This window comes from Oreochromis niloticus, linkage group LG19 (assembly GCF_001858045.2).
Source record: "Oreochromis niloticus isolate F11D_XX linkage group LG19, O_niloticus_UMD_NMBU, whole genome shotgun sequence".
NCBI lineage: Eukaryota > Metazoa > Chordata > Actinopteri > Cichliformes > Cichlidae > Oreochromis > Oreochromis niloticus.
The window spans coordinates 30,503,475-30,526,837 of NC_031983.2; the positions used below are offsets into that span (position 1 = coordinate 30,503,475).

Below are 23,363 nucleotides of genomic sequence, written 5' to 3' on the forward strand. Positions count from 1 at the left end.
AACAGCACGTTTCCACTTCACTCAGTCACACACTGATGACTGACTGTCTTATTCCTGTTTCATGGATGTGTTAAAGCACCAAACTGCGTCAAAGACAACAGCATCTTTGGTTACAGTCGTTTGTCTCCAGCTGCCGTCCCCTCGTGTCTCTGGTCCAAAGAGGACTAAGTCCTGCTTTGAATCATAGTTCTTACTTTTAAAACGATGAACGATGAGTTTATGAAAAAGGGAAAATTCATTAACTTAAACATTTACCGAAAGTTCAGTGGACGGTTTTCATTTTGACACACAATCAGTTAGTCGGCTTAAATCTGCTTGCTGTGCAGAAATAATAACACATGCAGAGTTTTCTCATTATTCGAGGTGTTTTCTTAACTAAGCAGTGTGAACTTTTGGAGCAGGGATCAGCGTGACTCAGTGGTCATTCATCTGGGCCTTTAATGCCATTGATCCCAGCTCTAATTGAGACACAGACAGAGAAGGAGTGGGCCTCCAACTAATCCTCAATAAGCAGGCTAACCTTCATTACAGCCGTGACATTTTCCCATGGGGTGCTAAGAGAGAGAGGAAAAGCCAGACAGAATACGCATGACTCGCCAACATATGGCGAGCTGCAGAGGCGTGCACGCTTCCCGGGTCCAAGTCTCCCGAGGAAGCTCGAGGGAAGTAAACGACGAGGCTTCCCGGATCCACTCGTGTTCGGCGGCGACGCGGGCCTCGCTTCAAACCCTCAGAGAGAGTCTGACAGCGTCAGATAGGCTCTGTTAGTATGCATGTGTGTGCATTTAAACACGCCAGGCTCACACTTTAGTCCACAGCTCATATCTCCTCTGCACGCATGGAAAGGCCAGCCCTGTCGCCGCCACGTCCAAATCAGTTCACAGGATGTTGGAGGCAGCTGAGAGATTTGGAGGTGCTTTATGTTGCAGGGCCTCCCGACTGAACCGCACCTGCTGATGTGTGTCGGACTAACATCCTCCTGGAAGCTGCCATCTCCGCTGATGAAGTGAAGCAAAAACCTCGAAGAATAATCCAAAGTCCAAAGTTTCAAATTAAATCAAATTCTCGTGGCCACGCGGTAATGTTTGTCCCACCCATGATACCGCTGGGGCTCATGTATGTCAGACCTGCACATCCCTCTGAGGCAGGTTTATCCTCTCAACGAGCCATCATAAATCCCAACATCTCGGAGCGTCGCTGCTTTATTTCCAGATGTCCCTAAATATTCATGCCTGCCTGCCAGGTTTGGGCTGTGACGGAGGCCCTGTTTGGATGTCTCTTTTTATTAAACGTGATTTATTAACACCACACTTACTTTACTGTAGAGCCCCTCAGCTCTAATGGTGTGTTTCTTTACGAACGCCCATAAATGTTTCGACGGGAGAAAAATAAAATGATGAAAAGCAAGGATACCTCGTAAATCTTATTAGTGCAGTAAGGAGGGACCGGCTGAGCGTGTGTTGTTGGTGTGTGAGAGTGGGAGATTAAAATGAGACTAAAATGCCCAGTGCTCTTCTGTTTTATCAAAGCTTCTCTGGAACAACGAGCAGCAGCGATGCTATCGCTCCAACATGTGTAATCCACCTCAGACTGGATGAAAAGTCACCTTGTGGGTTTTTATACCTCATGTCGGCTCTTTCAGAGCGGATGCTGCAGTATCTGCGCCTTTCATGGAGACGTAAAAGTCTTTGTTCCTTCATGTGCTGGCTGTGTGCTTGCATGGCTCCTGTTAATAATTAGATGATTCCCAACAATCACTTCAAATCAGCAGGAGGAGCTACTAATGCTGCAGACAGGAAGTGCTTTTATTGTGAAGCTCAGTGTTTTGGTATTGGTTTCAGTGATACAAGTAAAATATTCTGTCCTGACAGAACTGCTAATTCGTCAGCTTTCATACGTTGCGGCTACCTCGCACTACGTACCAAAGACTGCTGCAGCCTCTGTGAGGGCACCCATGATGTCCTGTTTCTGTTCGTTTTATGGACGTGACAACACGTGGACGAGAAGGTGGCATGCTACGCTATTTCACTCCTGGTTACCGGGCCGTATCCATGGACTGTGTGAATGCAACCAAACAGAAAACTTCTAGGATAGAAAAAATCAAATCAAATCCATCTTCTTCCACTTATCCGGGGTCGGGTCGCGGGGGCAGCAGCCTAAGCGGAGAAGCCCAGACCTCCCTCTCCCCAGCCACCTCCTCCTGCTTGTCCGGGGGAACACCAAGGTGTTCCCAGGCCAGCCGAGAGATATAATCTCTCCAGTGTGTCCTGTGACTGTACCAGGGCCTCCTCCCAGTGGGATATGCCTGGAACACCTCACCCAGGAGGCGCCCAGGAGGCATCCTTGTCAGACACCCGAACCACCTCAACTGGCTCCTTTCGATGTGGAGGAGCAGCAGCTCTACTCTGAGTCCCTCCTGGATGGATGAACTCCTCACCCCATCTCTAAGGGAGAGGCCAGCCAAAATAACAAAAATAAAACCTGCAGTTCCTCTAACGCCCACCAGGGGCTCCAGCAACGATTGGAGTCCTCATAGACTCCCATGTTAAACTGGCCAGATACACAAACTGTTTCCTCCTTCAGGACAGCTGTACACACTGTGTGACCAGGAAGTACTGTTCTTCAGCCCCACAGCAGGGCTCCATGTGGAAGTAAGGTGGAATATTTATCCCAGTAAATGAAGAGCCGTCTGATATTTGATGAGGTCAATAAATCTGTAACAGTCACATGTTTATGAATAAAAGCTGGCACCGTGGGGCAGATGGAGGATGAAGAAACAGTGACCATGAAGCTTCTTTGGAGTCAGCCCACAAACTCCGTCATGTGTTGTGGTCAGACTTTGGAAATTAATACGGTTCCCAAAGGGTTTCTGAGGAGAAGCGAAGCACAGCATTGGCGTTACACCCGTGGGTTTGGCTGTTTGTCCACATGCTTTCATGAGGTTTTTAGGTCTCTGTTATCCAGTGCAGGGCTTTACGACAACCCAAAGCTTACTGAAGGATTTTAATCATTTGCACAAACGCTGCCGTCAGTCGTCTCGTGAAATGTTCTTTCCAATGTCGGGTGTGAATTGAAATGTTTGACAAGCTGCAGAAAAAGTCGCGAGCACCTGAACGAACATGGATCCAAATGAAAGCTAATTTTGCGACGTGTCTGTTGTGTGTTTAACAGCTTGTTTGTGCCTCTCTGCAGATGGAGGTGGATGCAGATGATAAGCGCCATCGCACACGCTCCAAAGGTATCCGCACACACATGCACATGCACACACACACCATTCAGGGTGACCTTCACTCCCCCAACACAAACACACACAGCGCACACACGCTACTGCACAAATCCCAGACTGTCACACTCGAGTTGGCTTTTCTCGCGGCTCTCTGCTCCTCTATCGCTCGTTTTATATCTGACAGAAACAGAAATCCACATTTTAAGAGCTTTGTTCAAAATGAAATATCTACCACAGCGATATCCACTCCTACGAAACCCTGCAAAGTGAAAACAGGTTATTGAACTTTATTTCAACCAAAGAAACGGCAGCTGTCAGCGACACTCCTTTGGAACATCTCAGTAAAACCGAACTGAGGCTCGGTCCACTCTGTGTGAAACATCTAAGATGCTACATTCATATTTTATCCCCTCCAACTCTGAGTGCCCGACATCTTTGACCAGACGAGGATGAAAGTGGTGACCGCTGCTCCTCCATCACGAGGATCAAGCAGCTTTTCAGTCGTGTGATTGAAGTACAGGCGAAACCAAAGATGTGTCACTGAGATCATCGTTCCCTTCATTTAGACAGAATTATTTAAACAGAGAACATCTGCAGTATAACATGGGACTGACCTTTGACCTTTGTTTGCTAATCCCAGTGATGTTTAACCCCGTATCAGTATCAGTTAAAATTATTAGAACACAAGCATTTTAAAAAATTTACTTTTGGCAGTCAGTGACATACAAATCATCTCAAACTGACTTTAACAGTCCTGCAGGTCACATGCATATAATGAGTCTGCTGTTTGGGTCATGGGTCATGTCTGTGGGCCAAAGGGCAGGATCCCAAACATCACAATAGAAGAGAAGCACTTTATTGCTGCTGTTCATGTACAAGGAAATTATGGGAACTTGCTGACTTCTAGTCCAGGTTTTTAGACTTGCATTTTTAGGAATAATCCATTTTATTATTGTTGTTGTTGTTGTTGTTGTTACTTTCAGAGCTTCCATCATCTACATGCTGTTTATCCCATGAAATTAAAGTGAAGTATTCCAACAAACCAAAGATACATTATGTCAGATTGTTCTCATAGTTAATGATGGCTCAGATCTCACAACGTTACTTTTTTCCTTTCAACGTATTTATTTGTCAATTTATGATCAGTCATGACACTTAAACATTTTGCACTTTGATGTTAAATATAAATAATCGAACCAATTTCTAAAATTCCTTGAAGAGTTTTGTTTTCTTTAAAGTTTAAAGATCGTTTTTCATCGTCACAAACGTTTCTGCTCCGCCTGCCTTTGAATGCAGCAAAATAAACGTGTATCGTCTGCAAACGTGACAGCGTTTGACTTTTTACTAACATAAAACCCAAATGTATGTGTATCATATCATATAAAAATAAAATACTGCCACAGAGAAATAACAAATATATGAAACTGGTTTTATTTTAAAAACTGTGGATCAGCTCCTTTGCCTTCTTATATGTGACTCTTATATTATAAAGTATATTGAATTTTTTGCAAGCCCTTTGGTCTTTATAATCCTGAGTTTCCACATATTTGTCACCATGTTGAGATTTTTCCTGCAATAATTCTTTCAATTTTAAAATCATAGATTTGAATCAATTTCTTTTCAGTTTCCAAAATTGTAATTGTAGTCATTTAGATTTAGAGACAGTTAATTAACGTTAAAGCTCATTTTAAAATTTAGACATGAAAAATGTCGATAATGTAAAAAGTTTGAGATCAAGCATCCAATGTCATTTTAAATGTTGATTTTCAGTTTTTATCCAGAGTGAGCGTCTGACAGTAGTTTTTAATGTTTATCTTAAAAGCTTTGTTATTATTAGTTTCAGTTTTTTTAGTTTATAAAATATGATATAAGGGACTTCAGTGTGAAGTCCACTGACTCACAGTCATGTAGTCGTCCTGGTCTTAATACATCTATGAAAGTGATAACTGTGATTGTGACACTGCATCGTTTCCATATTGTTCATCCAAACGACTCATTCAGGTGACAGTAATAAGCTGCAGACAGATTACACACACGTCCTCAGACAGAAGTATAGATGATGAATATACGTGTGTGGTCAGTGATCTTCCCTCCAGCTCCAAGTGTTTCCCCGATGATGTCACAGTAAACCGAGTCACAGTCGTCGCCGTTCGGACGGATTTCACATGTTTCATAATCTCTCTGTGTTTCTCTTCCAGTGCCTGTGGATCCAGCATTAACAGAGCTTTTCAGGTCAGTGGGAATGAACACACACACACACACACACACACACACACACGCACACACACACACACACACACACACACACACACACACACACACACACACACACACACAAACCTGCCTGTTTTCCATGATGATCCCATACTCGTGTCCCTCTCTGTCCTCTAACAGCAGAACAAAAACACGCACCAGTTTCTTTTTCCACCTCCCCCCACATGAAATATTAAAGAAGAGGATTTCTTGTCTGTTTTGTCTCATGTTTTCAATGTTATTTCGATGATAGTCGATTATCAGTGTATTAAGCATTCAGCACAGTTCCTTCTCTCTTTCTACGCCTACAGCCCTAAAAGTTCTCGCTGGGTGAGTGGAGTGGGTGGAAGGTAGAACTTTATTCTCTTTGTCACTGGAAAAGTTTCCTCCCAGAACAGTTTTAGGAAGTGCCGTCATTTCTAAAACCATCCAATGTGTCAGGAACTACTACAAGATACTAATTAGCTTAATTTACCTGCTTTAAGTAAGGTAACGTGACTGGAGCCACATTTAAGCTGTTAAAGCTCCGTGCTGGGAAGTGCTGCTCGAAAAATAAAATGTTACTGGGTAGGATTGTAAAAAAAATCTTGTTTGCATGTAAAATGTTTGAACTTTATATTTACACGATGTATATTAGTTTATTGTCATCTGCACCTGACAGTCTGAATTCCAACCTTGTAAAGTTTGCAAAGGATTTTATTGCTGAGCCTGCAACTTTTTTCTAAATCTGAGTCTCCAGACTAACATCAGGCATCTTATAAAAGGGCTGTGACCCTCCAGGTTTAAACAGTTATCACCCTGTTAATCTGAAATAAACTCTTAGCTGAAAATATTTGGCTGATATTAATATCTTAGGTGAAACTCAGTCTGACGTTCGACTGGGTCATCGTACGACAGACCAGAAGAATAATTGTGTTGTTATTTTTGTTGATCTGTCCGAGTCGTTTGGTTGTGTCGAGCTGCTGTTAGGCAGACTCAGTGATGCTGCTGGGAGGCTCAGGAGCGACCGTGAAGAGTTTCAGAGGAGTCCACCATGGTTCAGTTTCTGGCCCAGTTTAATTTGCACTATCATTAATAACATATATAGCAAAGAATATGTTTACGGCTGAAGTGCACCTTTATGCAGATGACACCATACTTTACTCAGCTGGCTATATACAGAGTCAAGCTTTTCATTCAGCCTAACGAGACAGCAGCACAAACCTGTTTGTTCGTACAAAGCCACCTGTGCATGTCCTTACACCTTCAAACAGCAGCTGTGATTCACGCTCATCTAGTCGCCTCCTTGTTGGGTACCCGGGACTTTCTCTGAACCTTTGAATAATCTTCAGAGCTCTAAAGCTGGAGGCTTTTGTCTCTCTGGGAGAGTTCACAGCTTTTAGAAAGTATTATGTTATTCATGTTTTATTTGATTTAATGTTGTGCCTCCATGGCCAAGTCTCCCTTGAAAAACAGGACTTCCTGGTTTAAATAAAGTTTAATAAATAAATAAATTATAATAGGCATCATGGATAACTAGTAAATTAAACTTTGCTTAAGTGTTGTTGTTTTTTCTCTTCAAGTTAAAGTTAAATATAGTTACTAATAATGTGCTCATTACAGCAAATTATTTGACTTTTACAAAGTGATAAGTGACGTTAACTGGCTTTAAAGGACAATATAAAGCAACCACGCGTATTGCCCCCTTGTGGCCATTAAAAGGAAGGCACATTTCAGGCACTTCTGCATTGCCAAATAAAATCCTAGAATTTCCCTCAAAATGAGCTCAGACCTGCTGGGCGGTCTGTTAGTCCAGTAACATTCAACATTCAACAATCAATTCTAGAAATCAGTGTCGATACACAGCCCTAAGTAACACCACAGCAGCCGTATTGTTGGTGGATAATGTCATTAAAATGCTCCAAACATGGTTCAGAGGTCCAGTTCAGGTGAAGCCTAGCAGCTAGCAGCTAGCAGCTGCAGTTTCACCACACGTCAGTCAGAGAGGCCACAACCTAATAATGGCCTGACTCAGTTTTTGAGTGGACATTAGAGGAACGGCAGTTTTTGGTCGTTTATTTTCCTTCCCCTGAGGAGGAGGACGACTGGTCAGGACAACCAGTTACCGTTAATGAACTCCAGTTAAAGCCTGCAGCTACACTCCTCATCCCCCTGAGACTGCCGACCTGCTGTAACATAAGTCAATAGTGCGCACTGTCAGCACCACCTCGTCTTAGCCGCCACCATCTTAGGTTTTGGGAGCCAGAAGAGTCCGTATTGGCTAAGAGCTAGCCTGGATTGCACAGTGTATCCACAGCTGTGTTAGGAGCTGTTCAGATATTTCACAGAGTGACACGGCCCGAATGGAGGCGCATAAGCACATAAGGCTCGAATAAACATGTGGCATGCTTGTTTTTCTCTATTAGCCATGTTGTGTAACCTGGTTGAAAGTCTTAGTGCGGATGCTTCAGTGTCCTCTACTCGTCTTTGCGAGTTGTTTCCACCACAGTAATGTGTGAGTTTCACTTTGTCCTTGGTTGTGTGTTCGGGGGGTAAGATAAGGGTTCCTGCCTACCTATATATCAATAAATAATATTCCACCTGGAAGATTACTGCGTAGCCTTTAGCTGATATTCATAGATAGTCCAAGGTGTACTCTCCCTGCTCTCTCCCCCTCTCTTTCAGTCTTTCTCCCCCTTTTCTATCATTCTCACCTCCTCCTCCTCCTCCATCCCTCACTGTGCTGCTGCCTGCAGATAGTAATTAATCAGGGGATCGATGGGAAGCCTATCTCCAGGCTGAGGCGTCTATAATGTCGATAATGCTGCTCGATGGCCTCTCTCCCCGGAGAGCTGATAGTCTTCAGGGCGAACATGCTTGACTTTGCATAGAGCGGGCCGAGCTGGGTCACATGGGCCGTTCGGCTCTGTGTATGTGTGTTTAAGATCCTATTCAGCATGGACGCTACATGATTGCATGATCACAGTTACAAATGCAGTGAGAGAAAAATATAGTGCTGTGGAAAGAGATTAATATGAAAAGATTAAAACTGTTGATTTATGTGAAAAAATCCCAAAAACCAACACAAACCTTTTTGATCTGATTTTACTGATAATACTTTTACATAATTTTCAGTCTTTCTTTTAAAAATATTTATACTTTAATATTTATAGTTTAGTTAGATATAGTTTATATCCTGATCTGCCTTCCTTTGTTATTATATCATTGTTAGAGGATTGTTATGAAAAACAGAAACAAACTTGATTTAAAACATGCTAAAAATATATGAATTCAATATATTTTAAGAAGCGCTCCAGGTTTAATGTGGCTGATCCATAAATAAATGTGTTTGGGTAAATGCTTTTACTGGACCAAGATCGAGTGCATTAACAGTGTTCAGGTAACATTATCAATATCAGGCTTGTATATGGTAAGTGGACCTGTTCTGATTTTGCAGGAGTCACATTCACATTAAACGTGACCAAAGTTTCTAATAATCAGTGGATGTGCAGTAAGCCCTGAACAGATTGTCTCAGTTTTTTCTACTCTTAGATCGAGGTGATGTCATAGAGAGGGGATATTCTTAATATGGTCATCTTGTGCATAGAAGCCCCACCAACCTTTGTTTAGGAGGGGCAGCCAATCAGAAGAAAGGAGGAGCTAAAGCAGCTTGTTTCGTACAAAGGACGAATACGAGCTGCAGCGGTGTGATGTAAAAAAGGATTATTTTGAACTGTGAATCATGCAAAGCTGCTGTAACGGAGTGACAATAAAAATGTTAAGGTTAAAAGAGAAGAAAAGATCCAGTTTGGTGAATAACTGGCATGAAAAATACAGCAGCAGCTGCGCTGTAGCGCACATTTCATCCACTCAGATTAACTTTATTTAAGGCGCTTTCATAGATTATACAGAATGTAAATCATTTGAGGCAGTGGTGATCTCAGGTCTCAGCCACAGTACACCAGTGGGGTCTCTGACTCTCTCGGTTACAGACATCACGTCTGGCTTTTCAGTCACCATCAACTGGCACGGTAATCATAGATGTGCAGGATGGCTAATTGAAGTCAGAGTGCAGCAGAAAGGCACGCATACAGAGCATAATTCAGATTCATGTGGGAAGAAGCTGTTTAGAGAGGGTGCTTTCAGCGTGCGGCCATTGCAGCTGCCTTCGTCTGTGTGCAGCGAAAGCAGCAAAGACACTGAAGGAAAAGGCATCCTTTCACGTTTAAAGCTGCAATTACATGGATGAATTTCTTTTATGAAAGAAAAAAAGCAAAGGTGGCTTTAAGAGAGGACCCCGTCTCCATAAAGCTCACCGTGAGATAGGCGGGGAGGCGAGTTTGTGCAGACGGGAAAGCTCACAGCATAAACATTCGCTCCACATCTCCTCTGTCATTTGCATATTTACAGTCTGCCATGCTAATCATGTTTATTGGGGTGTATAAGAACTGCGCATGGGCTCGACGGTGGAGGACAGCTTTCTGCCGGAGACTGTGAGATATAAAAATTACCCCCAGCCCCCCCATTTCTGAAATAAATGGTTCCTCCTGCGGTAATCCAATTTCAAAAAGACAAAAAGAGACGTCTTACATAACTAGGACAGCACAGGCTTCTGCTAATTATGGTGTTAAGAATTCCCCTGATTTCAAACAAAGGCCAAGATTCGTGCAGATATTTTTACGTTGTGTGCAGTTCTTCATCCAAAAATGGAACTGAAGCTGCAAAATCCTGAGAAACTGAGTGCAAAAAATATAAATACATCAAGGAAATCAAATCCAGATTTGCTCGATTTCACTTTGAACACAGAGATTTCTGCTGTCAGTCCCTCTGTGCTTTATCTCTGAAGTGTTGAGAACAGTTAAGTAAGGAGGATAACGGCTAAAGCTCCTCATTTTTCCCCTGTCAGACTCCTGCTCCCTCACAAAAGAGATGAGGTGGTCACCGCCTGGCCGAGGAAGAGGGCTTTAGATCGTCAGCGTTAGAGCTGAAACGAGGCCAAACAGGAAGCGATCGACACGGCACAGATCCACTCTCCCTCTCTTTGTCTCACCCACACGTCTCCCTCGTCCTTATAGCTCCACCATAGGCTGCGTTACACTGACCCACCCTTTTTTGCTCGGGGTCGTCGCTCCGAGCCGCCCACGGGCTCGAGCCCCTGCAGCCATTCTGCACATCGCCGCGGGGCTGACGGGCGCCGCTGCATCGATCCAAGAGCAGCAAGAATGGAAGTCTTTTCTTTCACCGCTCGTGGTTTTATAACACACCGAGGCACGCTGTGCACAGAAGATAATTAAAGACAGCTAAAATAAACATGGAGATATCAGTTCATCAGCATGCCCGACTCTCCTTCCTCCTCTTCCCCTTCCTAACACTCTATCCTTTCGTGCCTCCTTCCCTGCCTTCCTTCCTCCCTCCCTTGCCCCCTCCCTTTTCTCTCTGGCAGAGCTAATTCCCTCTTCAGATGGTGCGGCTCTCATTTGCATACTTATCAAAGTGTTTGGACTATCCGACAGAAGCTGTAGGAAGGTGGGGTCATTAATATGTTAATTAGCCCCCTCGCTCCATCCTTTTTCTCCCCCCGCCTTTTAGACGCTGGCGCACCATCCGTATCCTCCACCTCTCTCAGCCTTTGAATGTTTGAATACCCTCAGAGGCCCTGCAAATGCCATAAGACTCTGCAGACATGCACACACGGGGCTTAGGTTCACGACGACGTATAGAGAGTCCGTTTGCATGCATGCAGACAAATACACATTTGGGCTGTTGGATTAGCAGCGTTTGTGTTTTGCATAGGAAATTTTAGCGCCGTGTAATGATGTGGTTACAAAATTGAGCAAATATCAATCTTTCCCGTCAAGAGAAGTTTGTCTATCTCAGTCACAGTGATGTATAGTGATATGAATTTTAAGTGAGTGGAGGATGATGATGTTTTCTTTTCATTATTATCAAACACAAAATTAAAGACAAATGTAAAATATATGTCTTAAGTAAGCCTCTATTATTATTATTAGCACTCTGAGCTGTTTCCTAAAGCAAACACTGAGTGTTAATGCTAATTCCAAAGCCACCTTAGAAGTAACAATCAAGCCACTAGGTTGACTTGGAGGCGGTTCTGGTTGACATTCCCACCTGACCTGCTTAGAATCAGCTGATTTTTTTTTTTAAATTATATTTAATAGAATATATGCAAAATTTTACCTTAAATGAAATGAATAATTTCTGAGGCCCTGTTTTTAATTTTTAAATCTTTGAAGGTCCCTGTAAGGCACTTAATCTGGGCGAGTTGTTAATGATTGGGGGCTTGTCCGGGATCTTTGAACCCTGTTTGGTTTGTTGAAATGGAGTTGTATTTGTTTTTCTGCGTGCACACTTGAAGTAGCTTTGGTTTTTAGTTTTGTGAATAATATTCTTTGGAGTGTCTTGTAGGTTTGATCTATGTTTAGATTGATTTGCTGTTTGAGAGCTCCTTTGAGTGATTCATAATCAGTATTTTGACTTTTTACCATGTTTGAGAACATGGGCGCATATTGCCTTGGAAGCATTTCCCTTGTTGGTTACCTTTTGGTTCTTGTGGAATCAAGTTCCCAGTCCCAGCTCGAGTTAAGATAAGTCTTAGGTTTATAGGTTGTTCATGACTCCCACTGTGTTAATGTTGGTCCTGGTTTATTTCTGATTTCAGACCAGCATAAGCAAAGCTGTTCTGGTTGTCACTGTATTTGTGGAAGTCTGTACTCCCAGTAATACTGACTGACATGAATAGACACAGTGTCTTAAAAATCCCCAAAGTTCTGAAGTACAGTTTAATAATTGTATTCCCATGGCACTGTCACATTTATTTAAAAAATCCCTTTATCAGGGAGGTAAACAGATTTCAAACAAACGAATCACCTAACTTGTAGACTGTGAAGGAGGCCAAACTGGTTTCCTATGAGCTCAAAATATTTCTCGTAATGAAATAAAAAACAAAAATCCCATAAGCCCATCTATTTGCATTTATCACGTGTTTGTATAGAAATACGGGCTTATTGGTCTTGTTGGTATCAGGCATTATGACTTTCAACCAGGAGACTGCGCTTGGAGTATCATCTCTGATCAATTTCAACTCAACCGCTCCATAAAGCATCATTTATTCTGGCTGAGTTCGAGAGTGCCCTCTATGGAGCAGGAAGTCCAGACAGTGGGAGTTCCCCTTGGCAGGTATAGCAGTCATACACTGCATATGAAATATAGATGAAGCCACCGCGATGTCGGTTTGTAAAATCCTGTTTTGAGAATTCTGGCTGTTGCCATCTTAGCTTTTTGAAGACCTTCCGGTCCTTTTTGACTGTAATGGGATCATAATTTCCTAAATGAACATCATGTCATATTCAATAAGACTAGAAATAAACCATAAATGCATCAGGAATCTTTAATGTTTACTGAGCTCTGAGGTCCATGAGCAGCAGGTTCATTTTATACAATCAGACGAGTCATCCCTGCTGGACATTGGCTTCAGTTTTCAGACTCTGAAGCGTTTCACATACCCAAACCCTAACCCAACTTTTAATTACACTCTGTGGCAGAAATAGGTTGTAACGGTAGCCCACCTCTGAGGCTGAAGCTCATGTAAAAGCTTCCACAAATCTAGAAAGCTGCACTCTGAGTGCAGTGCTGGCCTTCAGCAGGACGCCATTAATGAAGAATATGTCCTGTACATAAAGGTTGGAGGTCAGAAGTCGAGTCTTTCAGCAGCAGCAGCAGGACACCTTGTTAACTCAGACTTATCTGCTCACGAGCAGAGGTTAACGGGTCTGTTCTAACAAGGTTTCTATGGTTAGTCAACACTGATACAGGTGACTGAAGAAGATGCTGGCAGTAATTAAAAATGACAAGGGGAAGTTATCAGCAAATGTTGGCGCAAGGCATCTTGGGAATTGCTGTCCTTGATGCTATTTAAACTCTGTGGTTTGAGCACTAGAATCCACATAATCCTAACGTTTATTCAGCCGTACGCTGGCAAACAAAGGCATGTGGTTCCTGAACGCGAGGCTTGGAAATAAATCAACATTTTTGTGTGGAAACAGAAAGGTAAGCAGCAGCCAGGAGACAGACTGTTACAACATCCTGCTCACCGGGTTTGATTTCAGCTTTTCAAGGACTTGAACAAACAGGATTCACTGAACGCACTCGCATTAGGGAGACTTTCTTTCATGCTTTCACCTCTGGCTTCTGCCATTGTTTTCACAGAGATACCTGCAGTAAATTGGGCATAAACATCAAGAAGTGTTGTTTTCCAGCCCTCGTTCTTTTAAACGTTCTCGTAGAACAGGCCGTTTTGATATTGATGAGCGAAGAATGAGGACGGTAGGAAGGGAAAGGCAAAGAGATTAGGCGAGACAAAAGGTGAGATGAGAGAGCGCTCACCTTGTTCTAAGGAGCAATAAAAGCCTCGCTAATCCACCTGGCCTTGCCTCTGAGGACATATTTCTCTGTGTGCCAAACGGAGAGGGTGTTCAATTCAACCCACACAGGGCAGACTTAATAATTACTCTCGCTTTGAACGCAATTTCCTGGCTGTGGGGATTGATTGACAGATTGTATCCATGGTGTCAGGGGGGCCAGCCACGCCCATCCTGACGAAGGTAGAAATTAGAGAGCAGCAGGAGCTAAATTACACCTTAGCAGAGACCTCTGGCAGGAGGACAGGAGGGGAAGCATGATGAATGAGAAAAAGATCAGAACAGAAAGGTAGCGGGTGAGTCGCGTGGGAGCACGGAGATGATTGGAGGAATGGCTCGGAAATACATTTGAGGCACACGCACGCACACACACGGATGCTGGTAGACACACAAAGGCTCGCGCTGAGGTAATGGGTCTGCAGTACTATTGGAGTGCAAAGGGAGAGACACTTAAATGCCATCTCTGCAGTTGGGATGCTATTTACTCCCTCTCCCTCGCACACAGCCGTCTCTGCTCTCTCCACTATGTCATGCTCTCAAAGCACTCAGACTGATATGAGAGCAGCGAGCGGCCGGCAGAGTGGCACAATGAGTCTTCGGGTATCTACAGTGGAGGAGCTCAACAACAGCAGGAAGTGCACAGAAAGAGTGACGGATCGCTGCAAAGCAGAGAATAAATCTGCAGCGTCCCTCTGAAGAACCTCATTTACTCGTAACGTAGAGAAAAGACCCAAAGAATGATCTGCTTCCACAAATATCCTCTTCCTTTGTGATTAAAAACACATCGGTTACACGAACGCTTCAAAAGTGAGACGTTCCTTCGTTGCCTCCAGCAGTCTGTGGGCTGATTTCTAAGTGAAGGACGAATTGAATGAAGCCCGTTTTTCCCAGCAGGAATTTGATTTCCGGGTGAAAACTACAGCCAGACATTGAACGTCCAATATTTGAAGGGCGGGGTTAATGACTTTCACTGTCCATTTGCAGGCGCTCTAATACAGGCTCGAGGTCCAACCTCCCAAACCGTCCGACCTGATTATTTTATTATGAACTACGACCGTGATGAAAATCACCAAAGCAAAATCATATCTGAGTGAAATGCTAACCTGATGTGTTACACTAAAGTAGAACAGCACTGACTTTATCCTACACTAAACCCGTGATTTCTCTCTGTAGTAATAGTCAGTAGCAGTACGGGGCAATCAGACAGCTAGCTGCACCTGTTCAACCCCGTCACACCAAAAGTGTCCCTGAGTAACGTCTGGAAACTACTCACCCTCGTCTCGTCTCACTGTTTGACACATTTTGTTATGTAGGCTGTCTGAAAATAGCCTACAAGCTGCTGAATCTACAATGTGAGATTCAATGACAGGAAATGGTATGTTACACATTTTAAAATCACAAATACCTACCTTACCCATAATATTTAGATTCAGCTAATTGGACTTTCTCGTGGTTTCTCACGTTGCTTGTCAAGTTGTCTTCTACACTGGACGCAATTCAACCAGGAAACTTGAGTTGTGAGTGATTGATTTCTGCACTCATTAGCAGAGTACTGTGGTCGCAGTTTGCTTGGAAGATGCAGACTTGTCTGCAAACACTGAGTGGCAGCGAAACACACAAAAGTCACACAAACTAAAAATGAGACTGTTCGCCTTCAAAATAAAAGCTTTTCAGAGTTTCACTTGAGCTTGTTAATTTTGTGTATAAATTCCATGCAAACTGTGACCACGGCAACCGGTTAGCTACCAAAGGAAAGAGGTTTTTGCCAAATGGGTGGAGAATCCAAATTGATGACCACTGCAGAGCAGTCTTTGGACAGGTTACACGGTTAGTGATAATGTGCCTGCAAGACCATAATAGTCATGTACAGTGTAATATGTCGTGTCAGTTGCCGTCTTGGCAGATATGGCCAATTCAGGGTTTTGAGCCATAAGTGACCATATTTGGATCAGAGGGTGGAGTCCTACTTTCAGCTCCATCCACAGATACTAATCTAATCAGTCCGCAGTAACATCCAGACAAAAATTCACTCTGGAGCTCCGACTTGTTGGACCGTCTCTCAGTATAATTAGCTGCACAGCAGCCATGTTAGTCAGATATTATATTGGTCAGATGCTTTAAAAATACTCCAAAAGGAACAAACCAGTGTTTGTATGTAGACGTGTTTATTTCTGCTGTAAGGTTGGACATTTTAACATGGACGTCTGCGGGGACTGATTATATTTGAAAGACAGCTTCAAGTGGCCATTAGAGGAACTGCAGCTTCACTTTTCACCCCCAGAGGTTGCTGCTTTGTGCCAAACCACTTATTCCTCCTGTCTGATGGTCCACTAGGAGTCAGATGGTGTACTGTAGGTTTACCTCTATCTGGGTAAAGTGCTTCCATCCTGGCTTTAAGGGCCCTCGACTGGAGCAGAGCCTTCAGAACAGGCTCTTCACCTGAAGAAAGAGAGGGGACAGAGGCGAGGGGCAGCTCACTGACACACATTCGCATCCACATCTACATCGGCGCTCTTAATGCGATCGCACACGCACACGCACAACCTACTTCACATGTAGAGCAGCATTCCCAGCTGAGTGCCGCTCTCCAACCTGGCAATTTGAGCGGAAAGAGAATCCAGCTAAAGTACACAGGGCGTCATGCTGATTTCACAACAGGGGGGTTGAATGGCAGAATGGCCTCACTACAGCCCTCGTTACTGATCCGGCAAGATCCGACTCATCTGTTTCAATAGCACTCTATCATTTGCACTTATCTGTGCATGCACAAAGGGAGGCAGATTGCACAAGTCCAAATTTTTCGCTGGAAATGCTGCTTCTATCTGACGCAGGACCAATTTCACACGGTCAAACCTGCACGCCACGAGCGAGCGACGAGCACACGGAAACGCGTACCCACAGCAACGTCTGACGGGGATGTTTTTGGGTGACATTTAGTTTCTAGGTTGCACAAGATGCTCGTATAAATGAATCATGAGTGAATCTGTGAGGTGTGAATAATAGATGGGAGGAGAGGTAAAAACAAAGGAGTGCTGTTATTATTTGTTAATAAGACACTCTGGAGCATCACTAACTAGATCTCATTACCTCGGTAGTCACAGGCATGTATACACACATTTTCCCACACACCACATGCCAAACTCATGCACAAGTCTCTCATCCTGCATGACTATTTTTACCTGTGAAGCCTGCCGTTGCCTAGCGCTCTGTAATTACAGCCCACACTCCACCAATGAGTGATTAGAAGCAATGATGGATGAGTTAACGCTGTCACCTTAGGATGCCGTGGTGCTGAGCTAATTATACGAGCGTACACGTGTCACATACCTGATAGCCCTCTCAGCCTTCTGCCATAACTCTGGAACAGGTGCGATAAAGGTGGACGATGTGTCTCCTGTTAATCTGCAGATAAGGCATGATGAAGTAACGCCGCGGCTGATTAATAGATCTCCATGGCTCCTAAATGAGTTCTTTGGTGTCACTTGGCACTTTAAATTTGCCTCATCAAACATCTGCTCCTGTGGCGTTACCATTTGTAGGCGGCCACAAGTTTTCCACTTAAAACCAACGCCCTGATTTCATCATCATCATCATCCTCCATGAAAACAGCTTTTCACAATTTCAGTTTTTCTTTTCACCGCCTGAAAAGCTATGGATTTCCTGTCATATATGGACTTTCTGTCTCTGCATAGACAATGTCTGTGCAGGATGGAGATGGAGCGCGCGCCTACTTATACATGCAAAGTGTGTGCGTGCAGACGGGGGATGTGAGGGGTTGCGTTTATGATTGCCACGACTGCAGCTGGGGCTGTGGGCTGAGTAATTGCCTGTCTTGGTAGGGGGAGCGTGGTAGCGAGCTAAAAGTCAAGTGCTCTCTTCCTGCTGTAGACCTCATTTGGATTCCACATAGCTAGCTAGCAAGCTAACGCCAGCCTTGGGCCTGTATTATTCATAGCTTGACAGATAGCTCTCACTAAAAGCATTGGAAGTGGGCCAGGTGGTGATGGAGCGACAGGGGAAGCAGCAACACTGCACCTCGCTCTCTGCCTGGCAGGAAGAGAAACAGATATGGAAATTGAAGATACAATGGAGCAGCAGAGAGATGAGCAGCTTTAACAGAAACAGGGAAATGCTAAGTGGGATCGGTACGGAGATGAAGAGAGTGAAGAGGTGAAGAGGGGACGAAAGGAATCAGACAGAACTATCTGAAGGCCGCGTGAAGCTAAAGGACAGTGCAACTACAAGACATTAAAGCAAAGATAGAGGACGAGCGAGCTCACCGCAAAATGGAGAGAAGACAGAAGCAGAGCAACTGTGAAGAGAGAAAGAGGCAGCCATCCACCCCCGCCAAGCTCAGGAACCCCTCTGCCTCCATGTGCAGAACCAGATAAGGTCGCATTAATCAAAATCTGCCACTTCCCCTTCCAAAAAAACACCGTCTCTGCCATCAGCCCCCCTCTGTGAAGTATCTGTCACCGAAACAGAAATTTCCATATTTAATGGGAAAGCTTTATATCACCAAAAAGACAGTGTGGGCTGAGGGTGAAAGAACAGAGTCGGTCGGATCTGTCAGCTCTGTCATTAGCTTCTACACTTTAGACTTCATGTGGAGCCTCGGGGTTCATTCAGTTTGGCTCCGACGCAATTGTTATCATTCCCACAGTATGATGACGGAGCCGGTCAGACATCGGTCGCTGTCACCTACAACCAGAGGAACTATTGTATAAACAGCACGTTATAAGCTTACTATTGCCTGTTAATGTGCCTACTGCACGTCAGGGCAGTGAGTCCTTTTTCACTCAGTGAACCCGTTCATGTGAAAATGCTCTCTTTTAAATTCATTTTAAACTAGATTTGATTCAGTTTTACATTTACTTTACCAGTTAGTATATATTTAGATTACCACATGTGAACAGTCACAGCCCTTTACCGCTCCATTTAACAGCTATTCATTATGTTAAATCACCATTTTCAAAAGTTCACACAATATGTTTTAGCTAACTATTCCACCATTATTAGCTTTTTACCTGCTCACCTTTACTCGTCTTCTTTCTGTGATTCTTTAATGTTATTTTTCATTGAGAAAATTCACAAAATACACCAAGACCTGGTTTCCGATGTTCCATTTAGCTCCTCCTGTGTAATTCCTCTCCCATCACACTGTTTTGCTGCTTTCCAGCTCCCCTCGGTTACTGATATTTCAGATTTCATCTGTAAGTCAAAACCTTCTACTTGTCAGCTAGACCCCATTCCTACAGTTCTGGTTAAGGCATGTCTACCTTCTTTGCTTCCCCTCATATCTGCTATCACCTGCTCTTCACTTACCACTGGAACTGTTCCTGCTTCCTTCAAAATTGCCGCCATCACCCCAATGTTAAAAAAAACTGGTCTAGATCCCAATAATTTTGAGAATTTTCGGCCTATTTCCAATCTACCATTCCTTTCTAAAATTCTTGAGAAAATAGTTGCCACACAACTCCACTCACATTTAACTAATAATAATCTGTATGAACAGTTCCAGTCTGGTTTTCGCCCCTCCCATAGCACTGAAACAGCACTTATAAAAATAACCAATGATCTTCTTATGGCAGCTGACTCTGGTTTACTTTCCATTCTTATCCTCCTCGATCTGAGCGCTGCCTTCGACACTATTTCTCACGCCATTCTTCTCAGTAGGCTAGCCTCCATCGGTCTCTCCCATACTCCACTAGCCTGGTTTAAATCATACCTGTCTGATCGCTCTCAGTTCATTCAACTCAAATCCTTTACTTCTCAGCCCTTTCCTCTGACCACTGGCGTGCCCCAGGGATCTGTCCTGGGGCCCCTTCTTTTCATTATCTACCTTCTACCGCTTGGACACATTTTCCGTAAATACAATATCCATTTTCACTGTTATGCCGATGACACCCAGCTTTATCTGTCCACTAAACCCGATTCTGCTCTTCCCCCATCCTCCCTCACCCTCTGCTTAGCTGAACTAAATTCATGGTTCTCTTCTAATTTTCTTAAACTCAATAGTAATAAATCCGAGCTCCTCTTGGTCGGCAGTAAATCAACATTATCCAGAACCAACAGTTTCTCTATTACTATCAATAACTCGCCGGTCTTCGTTTCTTCCTCTGTGAAAAGTTTGGGTGTCATCCTCGACAGTACTCTATCTTTCAATTCACACATTAATAATGTCACTCAGTCTGCATATTTTCAGTTGCGCAACATTAATCGTCTCCATCCTTTTCTCACCCCACATGCCACTGCCATTCTTGTCCACAGCCTTGTTACTTCCTGGTTTGATTATTGTAATTCACTTCTTTTTGGTCTTACTCAAAAATCCATCCACAAGCTTCAATGTGTCCAGAATTCTGCTGCCCGTATCATCACCAGGACCCCTTCTGTCCACCACATCACTCCTGTTCTGCAGCAGCTTCATTGGCTCCTGGTCAAATATCGTATCAATTTCAAAATACTCTTGTACGCATTTAAAGCTATTCATCATCTCTCTCCTCCATATCTTCTGATCTGGTTAACATCACCGCCCCATCTCGTTGTCTCAGATCTTCTTCTTCCCTTTCACTCTCCGTCCCCTCCCCCCGTCTTGTCACCATGGGGAGCAGGGCTTTCAGCTGCTCTGCTCCTCGACTCTGGAATTCCCGACCTCCTGATTTAAGAAATATCTCTACCTTCTCTCTCTTTAAGTCCCAACTCAAAACCCATTTGTTCAAAATAGCTTATCCCACATAACCTCTCCACTCTGCTATTTTAAATTTGTTTATGTCTTATGATTGTGTAAACTCCTTGCCTTTATGCTGCTTTTTACTCTACTGTGTACAGCGACCTTGAGTCTTTTGAAAGGCGCTTTCAAATAAAATGTATTATTATTATTATTATTAACAATTCCACCTTAAGCTGTTAGCTTATTCGCCCAGTTAAATCTAAAAAAAAAACACCAAAGCCTCGTCTCTGGAAGCACGGTCACACACTTCGCTTGACAGCAAAGTGTGACCATTATTGTCTTAATCCCCATAGATATTAACAGTTAGCCATGTCACAGAGCTCCAGGCCCTCTGACAGATAGCTCTCACTAAAAGCGTTGGACCGCTCCACTTCATGACAAACATGTGACTTTGTGGAATTTGGTGCATCATTGGAAATTAAAAAGTGTATAAAGTATTTAAAATTAGATCATCCTTAAACATCTGCAGCAATAATATTGATCTATGTAACACTGATGTGGAACATTTGTAGAATAATTGCTATTATTATAATAATATTATTACTGCTGCTATTAATAATTGCTTATACTTTTAATGCGTTATGTGCCGTTTGCCAATAATGCAGTTTTTTGTGTAGTGAGGTGTTTTCATCATGTTTTATTTGCTCCATGTCATCATTGTCAGCTCATGTTAAATATTTAAATTATAAGTCTCAAAGTGAGACAATTTTTTATTTGTGCAGAAATGTGAGGATACAGCAGAAAATGATGAAACAGGATTATTCAGTTATTTTAATTCTGGTCATTTTTATGTTGTTGAAAATTGGAGGAAGATGGCAGGCGGTTAAATCATAATGTTAGCTGGTTATTTCGGTCATCTGCTGTTGGTCAACAGTTATGATTGATATTAGCAGCACTACTTTTAGCGAGTTTACCATTTCTGTCACTTTTTACACATTAGTGCATTTTGGCTGTTTCCACTGTGTATCCATTACTTTTAGGCAGCTTTCAGCTCTTCATGTTTACTCAGTTGTTAAACTGTAATTTCTCGTTTTGTGAGATAAGTTGAATTTATCAGCCTAGGATACTGCAGAAGTACCCCCTGGGGTATTGGTAGGCCTGATTGAGAATTCCTGTGTGAGAGAATAACTGTATTTTTCTGCTGTCTGTTGTTTCCTCGTATGAACCTTTAATGCATTTTAAAAAAGCCTTTGAAAGCATTTCAAAGCCAGGGCTGCTAAATGTACAGTGGCACACACATGCGACTTCCTTTTTGATGACATTTGTTTATTCCCCCTTATTTGCCTCCTGTGCATATTATGACAAGCCTGCAGACTACCTTTCTGACATCACCCGGCGTCAGATAAACAGGTGGTGTTTATGCTTTTTTCATCCTCTTTTTTCTTCTTTTTTAATAACCGCATCCCTGAGGAAAGACATCAAAGGGAATAACAGATCATGTGCGGTGAGCGCAGAGCGTGCCAGGGGGACATGATGGGCATGAAGAGGGGAGGCGGGGGGCAGGCAGCTGCTCAGGGCCAGCTTCAGGCCCGGGCACATCCTGACCCCTAACCCCTGAACCCACCACCAGCCCTCCCTTCCCCCCTGCCTGCCTCCTCCGGCCAGCCCTTCGCTTAGAGCAGCTGCCAACTAAATTACATCAATGTCAAAAAGCCCTCCTCCTCCTCCACTGCTGGAGAGACAGGGCTTAGTAAACATGGCACAGAGTGGGAATCACAATGAAACACACAAAGGGCAGACGCTTTATTCTGAACGCCAGTATTCGGTAAAAGATGAGGCTGGTGTTTCTTGTTATTGTCAACAAATCTCACGAAAAGAGCGAAAGCAGCCGTGCGTCGGTGCATCCATACGTTCTCTGTTCTCCAGCTGCTCCGTGGCTCTCAGCAGAAAGCCTGCTGGTTCCTGCTGGAGATGGAAATCTGGAGAAATGGGACATGAAGATGTGCGCTTTGATTTAAAAAGACAGCTTCGTGCTGCAGGTTTTAGCAGTATATCCAGTATAAGGAACAAATCTGCTCATCCAAATAAATGGGCTAACCATGAGAAGGAGCTCCTTTCCAAAATGGCTGATAGCCCAGCAGCTAACTCACCGGCTTCTCTGTGCGCTCCTCTGAGTTGGGGGTGATTGATTGAAGTCATTACGCTTGTGGAGAGACTCCTTACCTGGCTAATCCAGGAGTGATTTTAGCTGCAGCATGACAGATAGCCACATTACACCCCCTGATTCTGCTGCCCGATGAGCTCCCTGCCTCCAGCGCCGCTGGAAAATTATGCAGAGTAGCTTGTACGATAAACACAGATCAATAATCGACCAAATCCCCGACCTCGGAGTTAATTCAGGGGCCTCGAAACACAAATGCTTCATGATCTAACATTAAAATACTGCATGTGTGCTCAGAGTATTTAGTCATTTACTCACAATGAGGTACACAGTAAGTGAAAATCACATGTTATTGCAGTTATTTCAGCTTCAGTCCAAAAGACTTTTTAAGCGATTTAAATCTTCACAGTGCAGCGAGGAAAACCTGACAGTTGGGCTAAAGTCACGACGCGCTGCAGTTACCTCGATGCTTTGGTGTAGGCTGGTCACAAAGCTCAGAGACCCGCCTTGTTCTCGTTCTGGCATGTTAGATATTAACTTTCATCGGTTCAGGTTTATACAAATTGTAAAGTTCACCCACACGAACATCATCAACAACCAACAGGAGCTCTCCTGTTTCCCCGCAGAGTTTCTGCA

General features: G+C 43.5%; 1 protein-coding gene across 17 annotated transcripts in view; it reads left to right on the forward strand.

The window, feature by feature from the left end:
- The window catches only part of myt1lb (myelin transcription factor 1-like, b), a 126,873-nt gene that overhangs the window by 58,013 nt on the left and 45,497 nt on the right, over positions 1-23,363 (forward strand). For all 17 annotated transcript variants that reach the window (XM_025900943.1, XM_019348501.2, XM_025900941.1 and 14 more), the window contains exons 3-4: positions 3,193-3,238; positions 5,425-5,458. In XM_025900943.1, coding sequence (XP_025756728.1) covers positions 3,193-3,238; positions 5,425-5,458 — 80 coding nt within the window. The remainder of the gene's footprint in view (positions 1-3,192; positions 3,239-5,424; positions 5,459-23,363) is intronic.